Here is a 16,408-nt window from a genome sequence, read left to right on the forward strand (position 1 = left end):
GAGGTGAAAGAAAAAACCAAACATGTACGCATTCTGAGAGCAAAGGCAGTTCAGCTGTGTCACGGTCTAGGGATCGTCTGAACCGGAGGCAAGCCTATATCAGAGTCTGACTCCTTAGAGGGAGGAGAGCTAAAGGACGGCCTGGGAGAAGAGGTGAATAGGCGCCCTGCCCTCTCAGCGGTGCTTGTATGTTCTCCCCTTGCTGTTTTTTTTTTTTTTTTAAAGATTTTATTTATTTATTTGAGAGAGAGCGTGAGAAGGGGGAGGGTCAGAGGGAGAAGCAGACTCCCTGCCGAGCAGGGAACCCGATGCGGGACTCGATCCGGGGACTCCAGGATCATGACCTGAGCCGAAGGCAGTCACTTAACCAACTGAGCCACCCAGGCACCCACCCCCCTTGCTGTTTTAAGAGTTTTAAAAATATTGTTTGATTTCAAAGAAAATGCGGTTCTGAAAAAATCCCAAATTAAATCCTGTTAAATGTATGTATGTGTCCCCCTTAGCTATTTGCATTCTTCCTTTTTCTCTGGGTCATAAAAATGTGTGAGGTTATCACTTTTCTTTTTCTGGCATTTCTGGTTATTAGGTCTGTAGGCTCTTCTACAAGGCCTCTTCATTTCCATGGTGAACTCTTTAGTTTTTGAGAATTCCCTATATTAGGTCTTTTAGTTATTTATTCTGGCTCCATTGTTATTTCTGCTTTAGAAACTTATGTTTTTTTTTGTTTTTTAAAGATTTTATTTATTTGAGAGAGAGAGAATGAGAGACAGAGAGCATGAGAGGGAGGAGGGTCAGAGGGAGAAGCAGACTCCCTGCCAAGCAGGGAGCCCAATGCGGGACTCGATCCCAGGACTCCAGGATCATGACCTGAGCCGAAGGCAGTCGCTTAACCAACTGAGCCACCCAGGTACCCTAGAAACTTATGTTTTGGTAGTTCATACCTTCCAGCTCTGTTCTTAGGGCCTATTATCTTCTCTTACGTTCTTTATAACTCTTAGCTTGCTGTTTGTCATGCTGTATGGTATACAGCCAGTTCTCCCCAATGTTTAGCAAAAATGGTAGGGAAGGTGGTGGTCAGAGATTGTTGAGAAAAGTTATAAGGCAGAGTCACTTCATGTGCACTTTAACTTAGGCAGTTTATACAAGAAGAGAAAGATAGCTGTTGAAATTATGGAGATGATTATACCTGCTTTTGTCAGGGATCATATGCGCTGGAGTTTGCATGAGATGGGAGACATGAGTCTGCCAGCCCCGTAGTCGACTTCAGGTCCTGTGTGCCTCTCAAAGCATGATTATCTCCACTGCTGAGTCATTCGAGCATCTAAAGACACTGCATGACCCGTAAGCCGACTACCTTCATCTTAGTGCTCAACCAAAGAACAGCAGTCTCTTCCTATTTGAGGAAGAAATGGATGAGCTGGAGATGCTAGGTCATTTGCCCATATGTGTGCCTTTGTAAGCTTTTTTTCATGGCTAATTTTGGCTCTACATGGATTTCACATTCTATGCTAAATTTAGATTGTAACTGCCATTTGAGATAGGACTCTGTGGTATTCCTGCCTATTTCCTGACAGAAATTCACAAAGTATAGAGTTTGATACATAATAAAGATATATTAATGAGCATATCAGCAAAGGAATCTGTTGAGTGTTGTTATGCCCAATGTTTCACAAACTTACTTGACCCAAGAATGGTTTTTTGGTATTGCCTTTTATTATCCTACAGTCTTAGGGAACACTTTGGAAAATGCTGTTTTAAAGCTGTTCTATTTGAACGTATACAGTAGAGCTTAGTCTCCAATTTGTAGGGGACTGTTTTTATTTAAAAAGTACCTCCGGGGGTGCCTGGGTGGTGTAGTTGGTTGGGCGTCTGACTCTTGGTTTGGGCTTGGGTTGTGGTCTCAGGGTTGTGAGTTAGAGCCGAGTGTTAGGCTCTGTGCTCAGTGTGGGGTCAGCTTGAGATTCTCTCCCCTCTCTTTGCCCCTGCCACTTGTGTGCCCACATGCATGCTTGCTCTTTCTCTCAAATAAATAAATAAATCTTAAAAAAAAAAAAAAGTACCTCCAAAAACCATTTCAACTTGAGTTTTGGTGATCCTGTTCTTAGCAAGCCAACTATGGTCAAGTGTTTATTATCTTTGCAGGAAAGCTGGTTGAGCAGAGGAAGCACAGTGATGCAGCCACAGTCTTGGAACAGTATGCCCAGGTAACCTCATTTCCTCCCTTCAGCCACTCAGTCAACAAGGAAGGTCTTCCCGGTTGTACCTCACCAATCATGAAAATTAAAGGAACTTGGGGTAATTAGGAAGTCCAGAGACAGTATTTGCTCTGCAGATCTTCCCTCTTGCTGACCTGACTTAGAAATCTAAATTTAACTTACTTCTAAAAAATTAGTTCTCTAAACAATACGTTCTGTAAGGTAGAACTCTACCACAATAGGCATTAGTGGTTTGACCTTGGTAGAAGGTACTAAATTAAATCTCAGGGGAGTTGTGCTTTTTATGTTAACTTGCCAAGTAGAAACAGTGAGAAAGGACCATTCTAAAACAAAGGGATTGAACTTCAGATACTTTTCTGGCTTTTACAACCATTCTTACTGTTGGAAGTGTCTTTTATCTCAGGCAGTATGATGGGTTCCAATTTTCCAGCAGATTATGAAGATGAGTACCTTTACCAGCTTTTGATGCGATTGTTGAATTTGTTATGAAAATAATAAAACTATGCACTGACATGGGGCGCCTGGGTGGCTCAGTCGGTTGGGTGTCCAACTCTTGATTTTGTCTCAGATCATGATCTCAAGGTCGTGAATTTGAGCCCTGCGTCAGGCTCTGGGCTCAGTGGGGAGTCTGCCTGAGATTCTCTCTCTCTCTCTCTGCCCCTTCCCCACTTGCTTTCCCTCTAAAATAAATAAATCTTAAAAATTAAAAAACAAAACAACAACAAAAACTATGCACTGACACTGGCCATGGACTAATAGGACATAGTTGACACCAGGGATTACTGCCTTGTAGAGTTTTAGCCTTTGATGAGAGAGTGTTTTTTACAGTTGTTACTAGTAGGCACATTTGTATAACATAATTGTGCTTTTAAATTACCTGCATGTCTTTCATGTAATAAGGGTGAGTGAAAGAAGATCACTAAAATTTGACAGATCCTAGCAAGAAATTACGTTGGGTGATTGAGCTGAAAACATCAATGAATAAAATATGCATAATAACAAGGCTAGAGTAGAAAGATACATCATCTAAGATGGTTAATTAAATGGATCAGATGCTACCATCTTTTTTCTCTGTATAAATGAAGATTAATTCATATATATATGTTTAATTTATATATTTATAATTTGTATATCTTTAATTGGGTATACATTACATATAATAAAATCTACCAATTTTAAATTAACAGTTGGATGAGTTTTGACAAATGCTCCTGGCCATGTCACACTACTACAACCATGGTAATAGAACATTTGTAACACCCCAAAAAGTTTCCTGCTTCCCCTTTTGCAGTGAGCCTTCTCCCTCTACTCTCAGCTCTTACCAAACACTGATGTGCTTTTTGTCATTAAGTTTTGCTTTTTCTAGAATTTTATATCAATGGAACCATCTGGTATGTGGTTTTTTAGTCTGGCTTCTTTCACTCACATAATGCTTTTGTTTTCTAACATTTTTTTAAAAATTTTTTCTTAGAATTTTCATCTCTCTGCTTGCATTACCCATCTGTTCCCGCATGTTGTCTGCTGTTTCCATTAGAGCATTCAGCACATTAATCGTACCTCTTTTTTTTCTTTTTCTAAATGGAATAAAATTCACACACAGTGGCATATTAGTTTCAGGTGTAATCATACTGATTTTAAATTCCTGGCCTTGTAATTTTAATATCCCTGCCACGTCTAAGTCTTATTCTGTTGCTTGCTCTGGCTCTTCAAATGGTTTTTGTCCTTTGTGCAAATTTTTGTTGGAAGCTTACCATGAAGTATGGGGTGTAAGGAAATTCTATAAAGAGGTCTTTAGTGATGTGGTGATAAGGTGTGGGGAGAGGAGAAGCGTTCTACAGGCATATGATTAAGTCTCAGTCTTTTAGTGAGCCTGTGTCCCTGGACCTTGAATTTCACCAGTGCGTCTCAGATTTTTCACTTCTTAGGTAGGACAGGAAGGCCAGGGGAGCTGGAGTTGGGTATTTCTCTTCCCTCACATTAATTAGGCCCTGGTCAAACCAAGTTTAGTTAGGCGTTGGCAAAATTGTTTCTCTTGACTGCAGGCCTTGTTAAGAGCAGCATGCTCTGGGCATTTTCAAAATGACAACTTTTCCCTTCTTGTCGGAAGCAGATTTTCATCTGATACTGTGAGAACCTGGTAGGGCTCAAGGAGGTAAAAACTCACAAAAGTGTAGGAGCTCCCTAAGTCTGGACGTCTGTAGAGTTTTCAGCTCTAACCTTGTCCACAGTGATCCTTCAGCCACTGGTCACTTACAGTTTAGATTTTCCTACCCCAGTACTGGTTCTGGTAGAGATCTCTACTTGTGGGTCTCTGCCCTGTTCTGGTAAGTTGTAGCTCTCTGTGTCTGCCTGTCTGTCTCTCCAGTCTTGGGGGCAACAGTTTGCCCTATGACCTCAGTTCTCCAGTGGATCAAAGGAGAGTCTGCTCAGCTTTCTACTTGTTACAATGGAGGGATGTCTTCCAAGTTCCTTGCGTGTTGGACTGGAAACTGGAAGTCATATAATGCTTTTGCGATTCATCCATGTCATATTGTGTATCTTTGTATTCCTTTTTATTTTGCTCAGTGGCATTTTGTTTGATGAATAGGTCACGATTTGTGGATCTGTCCACAAGTTGATGTACATTTGGATTGTTTTCAGTTTAAGGTTAGAATAAAGCAGCTATAAACTGGTTCAGTACGTCTTTGTGAGGACAGATCCTTGCATTTCACTTGGATAGATACCTGTGAGTGGGAATGCTGGTCACGTGGTAAGTGGGATGCGTAACTTAATAAGGAGGCGGCGGCTCTATCGTTTTGTGTTCCCACCAGTGATGTGTGAGTACCTCTTTTGCTCCTGTACTCATGTACACTGGATGAATTACTTATCTACAGATACATAACAAATTACCTCAAAACTTAGCTTCAAATGAAAAACACCTATTTGTTTCTGTGGGTCAAGAATCTGGGCAGGGCTTAGTTAGGGTCTCTGGCTCAGGGTCGTTCACAGGACTGCAGCCAAGGTGTTGGTCAGAGCTGGGGTCATGTTAAGACTTGACTAGTATTTTTTTGTTTTTCACTTCCAATTTTTCATTGCTAGTAAGTAGAAATACAGTTTTGTTCGTATGTTGGCCTTATATCCTACAACCTTGCTGTGAACTTATTTAGTAGTTCTAGGAGTGTTGGGGGTAAATTCTCTAGGATTTTCTATATTAATGAGCATGGCTTCTGTGACTAAAGACTGTTTTATATCTTTTCAATTGGTATGCCTTTATATTTTTTTGTAGTCTTACTGTATTAGCTAGGACTTTCCAATATAATGTTGAACAGAAATGGTAAGGGTTGGTGGACATCCTTGTCTTTTTCCTGATATTAGGGTGGAAATTCACTCTTCCACCATTAAGTGTGATGTTTGCTTTTTTTTTTTTTTTTTAAGATTTTATTTATTTGAGAGAGAGAGAGAGATAGAGAGAGCATGAGCACGGGGGAGAGGGAGAAGTAGGCTTCTTGCTCAGCAGGGAGCCAGATGTGGGGCTCGATCCCAGGACCCTGGGATCATGACCTGAGCTGAAGGCAGACACTTAACTGACTGAGCCACCCAGTGCCCCATGCTATTGTTTTTTTTAATAGATGTGAGAACCTGGTAGGGCCATTAGAGTTGGGAAACTATAGTCTATGGGCCAAATCTAGCTGGCCATCTGTAGAAAGTTTTACTGGAACATAGCCACACCTATTTGTTTACATATATTCTGTGGTTGTTTTTGTACCTACAACCTCAGAGTTGAGGAGTTGTGACAGAGATGGTCTGACCACAAAGCCTAAAATATTTGCTATCTAGCCTTTTACAGAAAAAAATTGCCAATCCTTGCCCTCTTGGGTTGAGGAAATTCCTTTCTATTCTTGGTTCTCAGAGTTTTTATCATGAAGAGGTATTGGATTTTGTCAAATGCATTTTCAACTAAGGTATTCTGTTTTAGACCAGTGCTAGGATGAATTACATTGATCTTTGAATGTTAAACCAATCTTGCATTCCTTAGGTTAAACCCATCTTGGTCATAATGTATTACCCTTTTTCATTATTGGTGGATTCAGTTTGCTAAAATTTTCTTGAGGATTTTTGTATTTGTCCATGAGCGATACTGGTTTATAGTTTTCTTGTTATATCCAGAATATGTGAAGAAATTTTACAACTTAGCAACAAAAAGACAAAACAACCCATTTTTAAAATGGCCAAAAGACTTGAATAGCTATTTCTCTCAAGAAAACATACAAATGGGGGCGCCTGGGTGGCTCAGTTGGTTAAGCGTCGGCCTTTGGCTCAGGCCATGATCCCAGGGTCCTGGGATCAAGCCCCACATTGGCCTCCCTGCTCAACGGAGAGCCTGCTTCTCCCTCTGCCTCTGCCTACCACTCCCCCTGCTTGTGCTCTCTGTCAAATAAATAGATAAAAAATCTTAAAAAAAAAAAAAAACATAAAAATGGCCAACAAGCACATGAAAAGTTGTTTAGCTTCATTGTTCATTAAAGAAATGCAAATCAAAACCACAGTACCCACTAGAATAGCTTTAATAAAAAAAAAAATGAAAAATTGGCAAGGATGTGGAGAAATAAGAACCCTCGTACATTGCTGCTGTGAATGTAAAATGGCACAGCCCCTATGGGAAACAGTTTGATGGTTCCTTAAAAAGTCCAACATATGGGGTGCCTGGGTGGCTCAGTCAGTTAAGCATCTGACTTCGGCTCAGGTCATGATCCCAGGGTCCTGGGATGGAGCCCCGCATCGGGCTCCCTGCTGAGCAGGAAGCCTGCTTCTCCCTCTCCCTCTGCCTTTCTCCCTGCTTGTGCTCGCTCTATCTCAAATGAATAAATAAGATCTTAAAAAAAAAATTCAATGTAAACATATTACCCAACAGTTCCGCTCCTAAGTATCTACTCAGGAGAAATGGAAACATGTCCGCAAAGAAACCTGTATGCAAATGTTTATAACAGCATTATTTATGATAACCAAAAGGAAGAACCAACACAGATGTCCATCAATGAGAGATGAATGGATAAATCGTCAGATACAGACACACACACACAGCATTTGTACACACACAGAAGAATATTATTCAGTCATAAAAAGGAATGTAAAACAGATGGATGCTTCAATGTTTTTTTTTTTTTAATTTTATTATGTTATGTTAGTCACCATACAATACATCATTGGTTTTTGATGTGGTGATCCACGATCCATTGTTTTCATATAACACCCAGTGCTCCATGCAGTACGTGCCCTCCTTAATACCCATCACCGGGCTAACCAATCCCCCCTCCCCCGTCCCCTCTAAACCCCTGTTTGTTTCTCAGAGTCCATAGTCTCTCATGGTTCATCTCTACCTCCAATTCTGCCCCTCCATTTTTCCCTTCCTTGTCCTAATGTCCTCCATGCTATTCTTTATGTTCCACAAATAAGTGAAACCATATAATTGACTTTCTCTGCTTGACTTATTTCACTTAGCATAATCTCCTCCAGTCCCATCCATGTTGATGTAAAAGTGAAATAAACCAGATATAAAAGGACTAGTATGGTAGGATTCTACTTATATGAGGTACCTAGAGTGGTTAGAATCATAGAGACAGGAAGTAGAATGGTGGTTGCCAGAGGCTGAAGGAGAGGAACATGAGAACTTATTGTTTTACGGGTATAGAGTTTCAGTTTTGTAAGGTGAAAAATGTTCTGGAGACGGATGGTGGTGATGGTTTCACGACAGTGTGAATTTACTTAATGCCACTGGACTAGACAGTAAAAAAAAATGGTTAAAATGGTAAATTTTATGTTATGTGCATTTTACTATAATCGAAAAAATTAATTTAAAAAAATGGAACAAAGAACTGATACATGCTACAACTTGGATAAATCTTGAAGACATTATGCTTAGTGAAAGAAGCCAGACACAAAAGGTCACCTATTGTATGGTTTCTGTTGTATGATATGTCCTGAGTAGGCAAACCCAGAGAAGGGGTATATCAGAGGTCACCAGAGGAGGAAGGGAGTGGAGAAATGGGAGTGTTTTATCAGGTGATTTTAAAAAAGGTTTGTGAACACAGAAAATGCCACAAATTGTACACTTCAGAGTGCTTGTATGTCATGTGATTGTCACCTTGGTAAAACACCCCCCTCCCCTTTCTTTCTCTGCGGGTCAAACAGCACATACCTATGTACCTTCATGGACCTGTGGTATGGGCCTGTTAGTGGGGCATATGCACTGGGGTCTGGGAAGAAAATGCTTACTTTTATTTAATATTTTTAATTAAAAGTAACTTAAAGTAGTATGTATGTATTGTAGATTATTTAAAATGCTGAAAGTAATTAACAAGAAAATAAAGCATGTCATTCCTACCACTCAAGAGTTTGCTACTATTCCCTTCTATTTCTAATTCTTCATACGGTGCTCTTTCTCTGTACACACACACACACACACACACACACACACACACACATGCATGCATTTTTAACCCAAATGAAATTACACTGTGCTGTTTTTAAATTTGCTTTATTTGTTTATGATCTTTGTCTTTTCATGTTAATACATTTTAATTTATGTAATAATTAAAATTCAAGTTCCCTCAGTGGTTCCAGAATTGTTTACAGTAGGTTGATCCAAAATAGGTTCCAGTCTAGGGTCATGTGTTGCATTTTGTATCTTATGTCTCTTAAATCTCTCTTAATCTAATGCATGCCTATCCCCCCTTCTTTTTATCACCGTGACTACTCGATGAAACGCAGCCAGTTGTTTTATGTATCTCACCTTTTTCTTTTTAAAGATTTATTTATTTATTTGAGAGGGAGGGAGAGAGAGTAGCAAGGAGGTAGGGAGGGAGAGGGAAAGAAAGAGAGAATCTTAAGCAGACTCCGCACTGAGCGCAGAGCCTGGCATGGGGCTCGATCTCATGACCCTGAGATCATGACCTGAGCCGAAACAAAACTCAGACGTTTAACTGACTGAGCCACCCAGGTGCCCCACAAAACACATTTTAAAATGGTGAAATACAGGGGCGCCTGGCACAGTCGGTTAAGTGTCGACTCTTGGTTTCAGCTCTCTGCCTCCCCTTTAAAAAAAAAAAGTGTTTTTTTTCACTTATTTCCAGTTTCACAAACTTCTAGTTATAAAATAAATAAGTCATGGAAATGAAAAGTACAGCCACTGGACTAGACAGTAAAAAAAAATGGTCAGTAATTCTGGAATCGTTGTGTGATGACAGATTCTCAGGACTATACTCACCGTGGGGAGCACTGAGTAACGTACGGAGCTGTCCGATCACTGTGTTGTAAGCCTGAAGCTGATTTAATAACATTGTATGTCAACTGTACTTGAGTATTAAGAGATAAACACGAAACGGACCTATAAAAATGCTTTGTTTCATATGCTTTATGAGTACATTAAGTAATTACATACTGCGGTACATGCTCAAACATTTTTACTGGTAAGACTACAGATATCAAAAATGCTTGAAGACTTAGGATATGCAGGTGTTTATTACCCTCATCTCTCAGTTTTCTGTAGGTTTGAAGTGTTTCAAAATAAAAGTTGGAGGGGAAAAAAAAAAACATTAAAGAGCAAAAAGAAAAGTTTAAAAGCCCCTAAATCTGTCGAATCGAACTGGGTGGTGTACCTGAGGTGGTTGGCATTTCTGTCAGGCCTCTCTGGGGGTTTCGATGCTCAGGGCCGCAGGGAGATGATGCCATGTGTTCTGTGGTTATTTCCAGAATGTGTACCTTCCCCCCACCGCACCCATTGTCTTCTGCATCACTGTTTACTGAGCAGGGACTGGAGGCCAGACGTGATTCTAGGGACTGGGACCGTAAGGGAAAGGCGGGAGGAGAGGCCACTCTGAGGCAGCCTTGCAGTTGGTCATGGTGGCGTCTGACACGCTTGTTCTGTTTACCTGTTATCTTCCTTGATGTTTCCTTGTCAGGATTACGAAGAAGCTGTGCTCTTATTATTAGAAGGAGCTGCCTGGGAAGAAGCTCTGAGACTGGTAGGAGAACTTTTAAAATCCTGCCTGTGTTAGGTGCTCAGCAGAGCGAGAGTGCAGGGGGGACAGGGTCAACGGGAATCCCTTGTCTTCTGAGGCTAGCGAAACCAAGTCAAAATAGTTTAGGTTCCTGGCCTAAGGATAAGCAGTATTTTTAAAACCATTTAAAAAATTTACTCTTGATGTTTGGAATTAGTCCGTTTTGTAAATGTGAAATATTACTGGTTTTAACTGAAATGAGTTGAATGTTCATTAGCTTGTAGAGGCCTGCCCCTCTTGAAAATAACCTGGTGACCTCTGAAAGTCATCCATTTCCTTCCAAGTGTCTTAATTCTACAGTGACTTGCAGTTTTCTTGCCTAAAATTACTGTCTTTTTCCTTTTAGGTATACAAATATAACAGACCAGATATAATAGAAACCAACATAAAGCCTTCCATTTTAGAAGGTAAGGGTTACATCTCAGAATTCTACATTTGGAAGTGTAGAGGTGGGGAAGTGAGAGAGAAGAATACTCCCTGTTATTACATCCTTGAATCATGTGTTACATAGAGTTGATCAGAGTTCTTCACTGAGTGTAATACTTAATTCTGACCAGGATTTTTTAAATATGCTAAACTGTCAAATGGTAGTATATAAAATACTTGAATGTTAAAAATACGTGATAAGATATGGTTAAGAATCTTTATATTTGTAGGGGTGCCTGCCTGGGTGGCTCAGTTGGTTAAGTGTCTGCCTTCGGCTCAGGTCATGATCTCAGGGTTCTGGGATTGAGCCTAGCATTGGGCTCCCAGCTCAGCGGGGAGTTTGCTTCTCCCTCTCCTGCTCCCCATGCTTGTGCGCACTCTCTCTCTCTCTCTCTCTGTGTCAAATAAATAAAATCTTTTAAAAAAAAAAAACAGTCTTTGTATTTGGGAGTAGTTGGTAAACTTGAATATGAACTAGGTGTTAGATAATACAGTATTTTGTCAGTGGCTGATTTCTTGCATTTAATAGTTGTATTGTGCTTATGTTAGATAATGTCCTATTCTTTTTTTTTTTTTTGAAGATTTATTTATTTATTAGAGAGTCCGGAAAGGGGCAGAGGGAGAAAATCTTAAGCAGGCTCACTGCTGAGTGCAGAGCCTGACACGGAGCTCAATCCCACAACCCATGAGATCATAATAATGTCCTTACTCTTTTTTTTTTTTTTAAGATTTCATTTATTTATTTGACAGAGAGAGACACGGTGAGAGAGGGAACACAAGCAGGGGGAGTGGGAGAGGAAGAAGCAAGCTTCCCTCAGAGCAGGGACCCCGATGCGGGGCTCAATCCCAGGACCCTGGGACCACGACCTGAGCCAAAGGCAGATGCCCAACGACCGAGCCACCCAGGCGCCCCTATGTCCTTATTCTTAAGAGAGATGTTCTGAAGTATTTAAGAGGGAAGGATCATATCTGCAACCTACTCTCAAAAGCTTCCACAAAATAATAGTTGTGTGTGTGTATGGAGAGAAACAGGAAGCAAAATGTTTACAGTTGGTAAATCTAAGTGGAGGGTATATTTTTATATTGAACCAGGTGAGTTTTACCAGTTCTGGAACACTTGGGTGATAACTATGACTCCTTAAAAGCAAAGTGGAAGAGAAGGATATCAGTTTGGCTTACAGAGATTTCCAGCAGTGGGGGGTTGGTTTTAAGCTCTGCCTTTTTTAGCACAGTCTACCCTGTGAGTAAGATCTGGCCTTTGTGATGTGTACACGTACTCACATGCTTACCCTGCCTGCATCCCCCTCCCCCATCCTCATTAACACCATGGGAGGATTCTTTTCATATCATTCACCTAGGTACCCTTAACTGGTTACTAAAAACATCCATCCTGACCCTCTAGGCATCCATCTAGCCATCTCTTGCTTGGATTTTCTCCCCTAATGAGCACCTAGAAAAATGCTGACTGTTCATCTGCATAGGCCTAATACCTATGTTTCAGAAGCATCTCAGTGACTGTCCTGTTTTTGTTAACAGCTTCCTTGTATACTCCTTTTCTTTGCTGGTCTGCTCTTGGGTACCTAGTCTTTGTTCAGGTGATGTTACTAATTTAGTGCTAGAGAATGTTCTAGGATGATGTTAATGCACTCTGAAATCTGAAATTTCAACATGTAGTTCGTTCTCTTAAAACAATGTAGGTTAATTCTCATTAAGGAAAAAAATCTTGCTTGGAAAACCTAGTAACCTGTTTCTTTTTGTTAAATTCTTACTCCCTCACTGCCTTTATCGAGTTTTTCTCTTTACTTAAACATCTTGCTCGAATTATTTTCCATCTGCACCTCCAGCCCAGAAGAATTATATGGCACTTCTGGACTCTCAGACAGCCACATTCAGTCGCCATAAAAAGCGTTTATTGGTGGTTCGAGAGCTCAAGGAGCAGGCACAGCAGGTGAATCTGGGTGAGTGTCTGCATGGAGACATGGACGCTTGGGCATGGTGGGGACACATCACACTTTGTCTTAGCTGCTTATTGTGCCTCCTGCACTGTGATTACCATGCTGGGGGACATCTAAGGCCTCTGTGAAACCCCTTAGGGGCTGTGTATGTCTGTGTTTGTGCGTGTTGGGGAGGGCTAGGGGCAGGACCAAGCATGAATGGGAAGAGCTCTGCCACACATTCCCTGCACCCCCACCAAGCAGAGCAAAATGAGCCTCCTTGCCTCCAAAGGTTCCTTTGCTTTCAGAAAGGAGAGAAAAGAAAAAATAAGCTTGGTACTGGTGCGCTGGTGTATGGTAGGAATAACTGTATTTAATATTATCTCATTTCACTTTGAGATCTACTTTATAATAACTTTCATCCATCGTCAGATATGCCCTGGTTAACTCTAGTCCACTTACCCTACCGAAGGTAAACCTACATCAGCAGGGAGTTTTCATTCTGTGTCTGGTTCTTCTTTTCTAGATGATGAGGTGCCCCAGGGTCAAGAGTCAGACCTCTTCTCTGAAACTAGCAGTGTCATGAGCGACAAATATTCTCATAGCAACTCCAGGATATCAGCGTATGTATCATGTTTATTCAGCACATTGGCCAGGCCCTGGGCATATGGAGAAAGTGCAAGTAAGGGGGTCAGTTTCTCATCAGGACAGTGCAGGGGAGAGAGAGAACAGAGCTCAAGGCCAGGATTTGGTGTGCAAGGGCTTTCCCCACGTATCTAAGAAATTAGACTTGGTGTTGAAATGTTTTTCTGCTGCAGCTTCATGGACTGTGTGTTTGTGCCCACGAGGCCCTTACACTGGTACTCAATTTTTATGACATCTGATTTTATTCATTTAACAAATATTAGGTGACTGGATTATATGGGTGCTGAAAAAATTAAAAGATTATAAAAAAAGTATCAGGCATCTTCAGTTCAAAGTCAGGATTAGAAGAGGCTATTAACGTAAAACAAGTCATCATGCTTACACAGTGTAGCATTTGGTCCCAACACCCATATGCTAGTTGTAGTGGATATTACCAAAAACTTTTAAGGAGATGTGAGTTATAAGAGCCTATAGTCATCCTTGGGAAGCATAAAACAATGCAAGATTGTGTATTTAAACTGAATCATGACGGGATGCCTGGGTGGCTCAGTCGGTTAAGCATCTGCCTTCAGCTTGGGTCATGATCCCCGAGTCCTGGGATCAAGCCCCGCATCGGGCTCCCTGCTTCTCCATCTCCCATTGCCTGCCGTCCCCCCTACTTGTGTGTGTCTGTGCATGCTCGCTCTCTCTGAGAAATAAAATCTTAAAAAAAAAAATAATAAACTGAATCATGCTTTAGGAATTCAGAATAGATATTTCTGAGGTTATATGGGGTGATCAGAAACTGCAAGAGAGGCAGCTAGAAACTAGGCTTTTCACAGTTAGGACAAGACAGGTGGTGTAATTAAAGACCTTTGAGCAGGAAAGATACAGGATTCATATATATTTTGTTATATCCAAATTTCAGTGTGCTATGTCTGTGTCTCCTTATTTAAATTTTACTTTAAACTTGTTTTTCATTATAAAATTTAAGTTGGTTGTTCTGTTGTTCCAGCTGTCATTATCAAATATAACCTCATTTTACTCTGTATTTTAATTAAAATTTCAAGGCCAGCTACTATTTCTTAGGGTTTTCCTTATTATTTCCTGCCTGTAACTCTTGCCTTTCCCAATTTATTTTAGCTGTCACTCCCAGCACCTCATTACCATTTTCCCCCACATATACATACCATCTGTAGACTCTGGGTTCCCAGAAAGTTTGTGGCCAACAGGTACATTCATTTTAATCTGTTCAGTGCAAAGAGATCCCCTTTTATAACATCTTTCCAATGTCTTCTAACAGGCGATCATCTAAGAATCGCCGCAAAGCAGAGCGGAAGAAGCATAGCCTCAAAGAAGGGAGTCCGCTGGAGGATCTGGCCCTTTTGGAGGCACTCAGTGAAGTTGTACAGAGCACTGAGAAATTGAAAGGTATATTCTCAATACTGATGATTCTTACCACAAAAAAAAAGTAAATGGATAGCACAGAGTTTAGCAAATAATTAAGATACAGTTTTCCCAACTTGAGGAAAGACAGAAACTTTCAGCAGGAAGTGTCATTTCAGGGCACGTTCCTGAACCACCCTCAGCTGGGAACCTAGGAGCCTTCCTGCACTGGCCCCCACCCAGCCCTGCTGGGAGACATTAGCATCAAAGCCAGGGAAAAGGATTATGAAGACACTGCTTCCTACTTGGGCCCCAGGGTGTTCCTTTTTCTTTTTGTAGTAGATAGGTTGAATTACTCCAGCATTTGGGGAGACAGAAGAAGATGCAGGACATGGCAACTGTAGGGTGATATTAAATATTTTTTTGCTTGGGAAAGAAACTGTGTTATGATCCTAGCAGTGGAGCTGGGCACCCAAGTTAACCACTTTCTCAAATTTCTTCTCTCTAGAGGAAGTATACCATATTTTAAAGGTGCTCTTTCTCTTTGAGTTTGATGAGCAAGGAAGGGAATTACAGAAGGCCTTTGAAGATACCCTCCAGCTGATGGAAAGGTCACTTCCAGAAATTTGGACTCTCACTCACCAGCAGAATTCAGCTACACCTGTAAGTTTTCCTCAGAGACAGAATGTGCGTTTTTTAAAAGTCATTTCACAGGTTCTTACGTTCACATGAACTCTTAAAAGTCAAAGCAAAAGATTTTCTTTTTCTTAAAAACATAATATTCCATAGTTACATTAGCCTAGGCTTATGTTTAAGCTGTCTGTAAGAAGATTTTCTATTTGAGTATACCTTGGACTAGGTTAAGTTTGCTTTTATTTCTCCTTTCCGCATGAAACAGCTGTCGTGAAGAAGATGGGCAAGTCAGACTGTTGCCCCTGCCTTCAGTGAGATTGGAGTGGGCAAGTGGGGAGCTAGGGCCAGAGTTGGCCTCTCACCTCCCTGTTCAGACGTTGAATGGTATCAGAGTGTTTTAAAGTAACCCAGACAGAGGCCTCTGGGTTGCTCAGTTGGTTAAGCATCTGACTCTTGATTTCGGCTCAGGTCATGATATCAGAGTCGTGGCATGGAGCCCTACGTCGGGCTCTGCGCTCAGCAGAGCCTGCTTGAGATTCTCTGTCTCCATCTCCGTCTCCCTCTGCCCCTCCCTCCGCTTGCATGCTCTCTCTCTCTCTCTAAAATAAATAAAATCTTTAACAACAACAAAAAAAGAAACCCTTGTAGACAATTGCTTTCTCTTTTGTTTTATGGAAAATTTGACTTGTCACTTCTACTCTGTTGTTAGGAGGAGCTTTGCTGCTCATGTTTAAGGCAGTTGTGTCCTGTCAAGAATTCTGATGTGTTATCTGTTGTGTGTACTTTGCTCAGTCTCTCACATCTGAGGCCGATTGTTAAAGAGTTTCTGTTTTGATTCAGAAAGGCTGGTGTGTCAGGCACAGTCCATTAAGGAAAACAACCACAGCTGTTATTGTAACAGAATTTAATACAGGGAACTGGTTGAACAAGTATTGGAGAACTGAAAGGTAAAAGGGGAACACAGAGAAGGAACGCTGAGATAGTAACTATGAGGGAACAAAGGAAGAGTTTGGGTTTACTATATTTTAGAAGCTTGGAGGTGGGGCCCTGCTGAGCTGGTTCTTGACCCTCTGAGAAGGGGTGCCAGCCATCTGGTGGTGGGACTTCTGAGGGGGCATGATAGCTCTAAGGGTGGAGAAATAAGGAAACTGGA

At 41.0% G+C, this 16,408-nt stretch overlaps 1 protein-coding gene across 2 annotated transcripts in view; it reads left to right on the plus strand.

The window, feature by feature from the left end:
* The window catches only part of ELP1 (elongator complex protein 1), a 75,950-nt gene that overhangs the window by 44,227 nt on the left and 15,315 nt on the right, over positions 1-16,408 (plus strand). For both annotated transcript variants that reach the window (XM_035016124.1, XM_035016123.1), the window contains exons 30-36: positions 2,143-2,204; positions 10,154-10,216; positions 10,599-10,659; positions 12,523-12,636; positions 13,139-13,235; positions 14,540-14,667; positions 15,131-15,285. In XM_035016124.1, coding sequence (XP_034872015.1) covers positions 2,143-2,204; positions 10,154-10,216; positions 10,599-10,659; positions 12,523-12,636; positions 13,139-13,235; positions 14,540-14,667; positions 15,131-15,285 — 680 coding nt within the window. The remainder of the gene's footprint in view (positions 1-2,142; positions 2,205-10,153; positions 10,217-10,598; positions 10,660-12,522; positions 12,637-13,138; positions 13,236-14,539; positions 14,668-15,130; positions 15,286-16,408) is intronic.

This window comes from Mirounga leonina, unplaced genomic scaffold (genome assembly GCF_011800145.1).
Source record: "Mirounga leonina isolate KUSES-001 unplaced genomic scaffold, KU_Mleo_1.0 Mir_170, whole genome shotgun sequence".
Lineage (NCBI taxonomy): Eukaryota > Metazoa > Chordata > Mammalia > Carnivora > Phocidae > Mirounga > Mirounga leonina.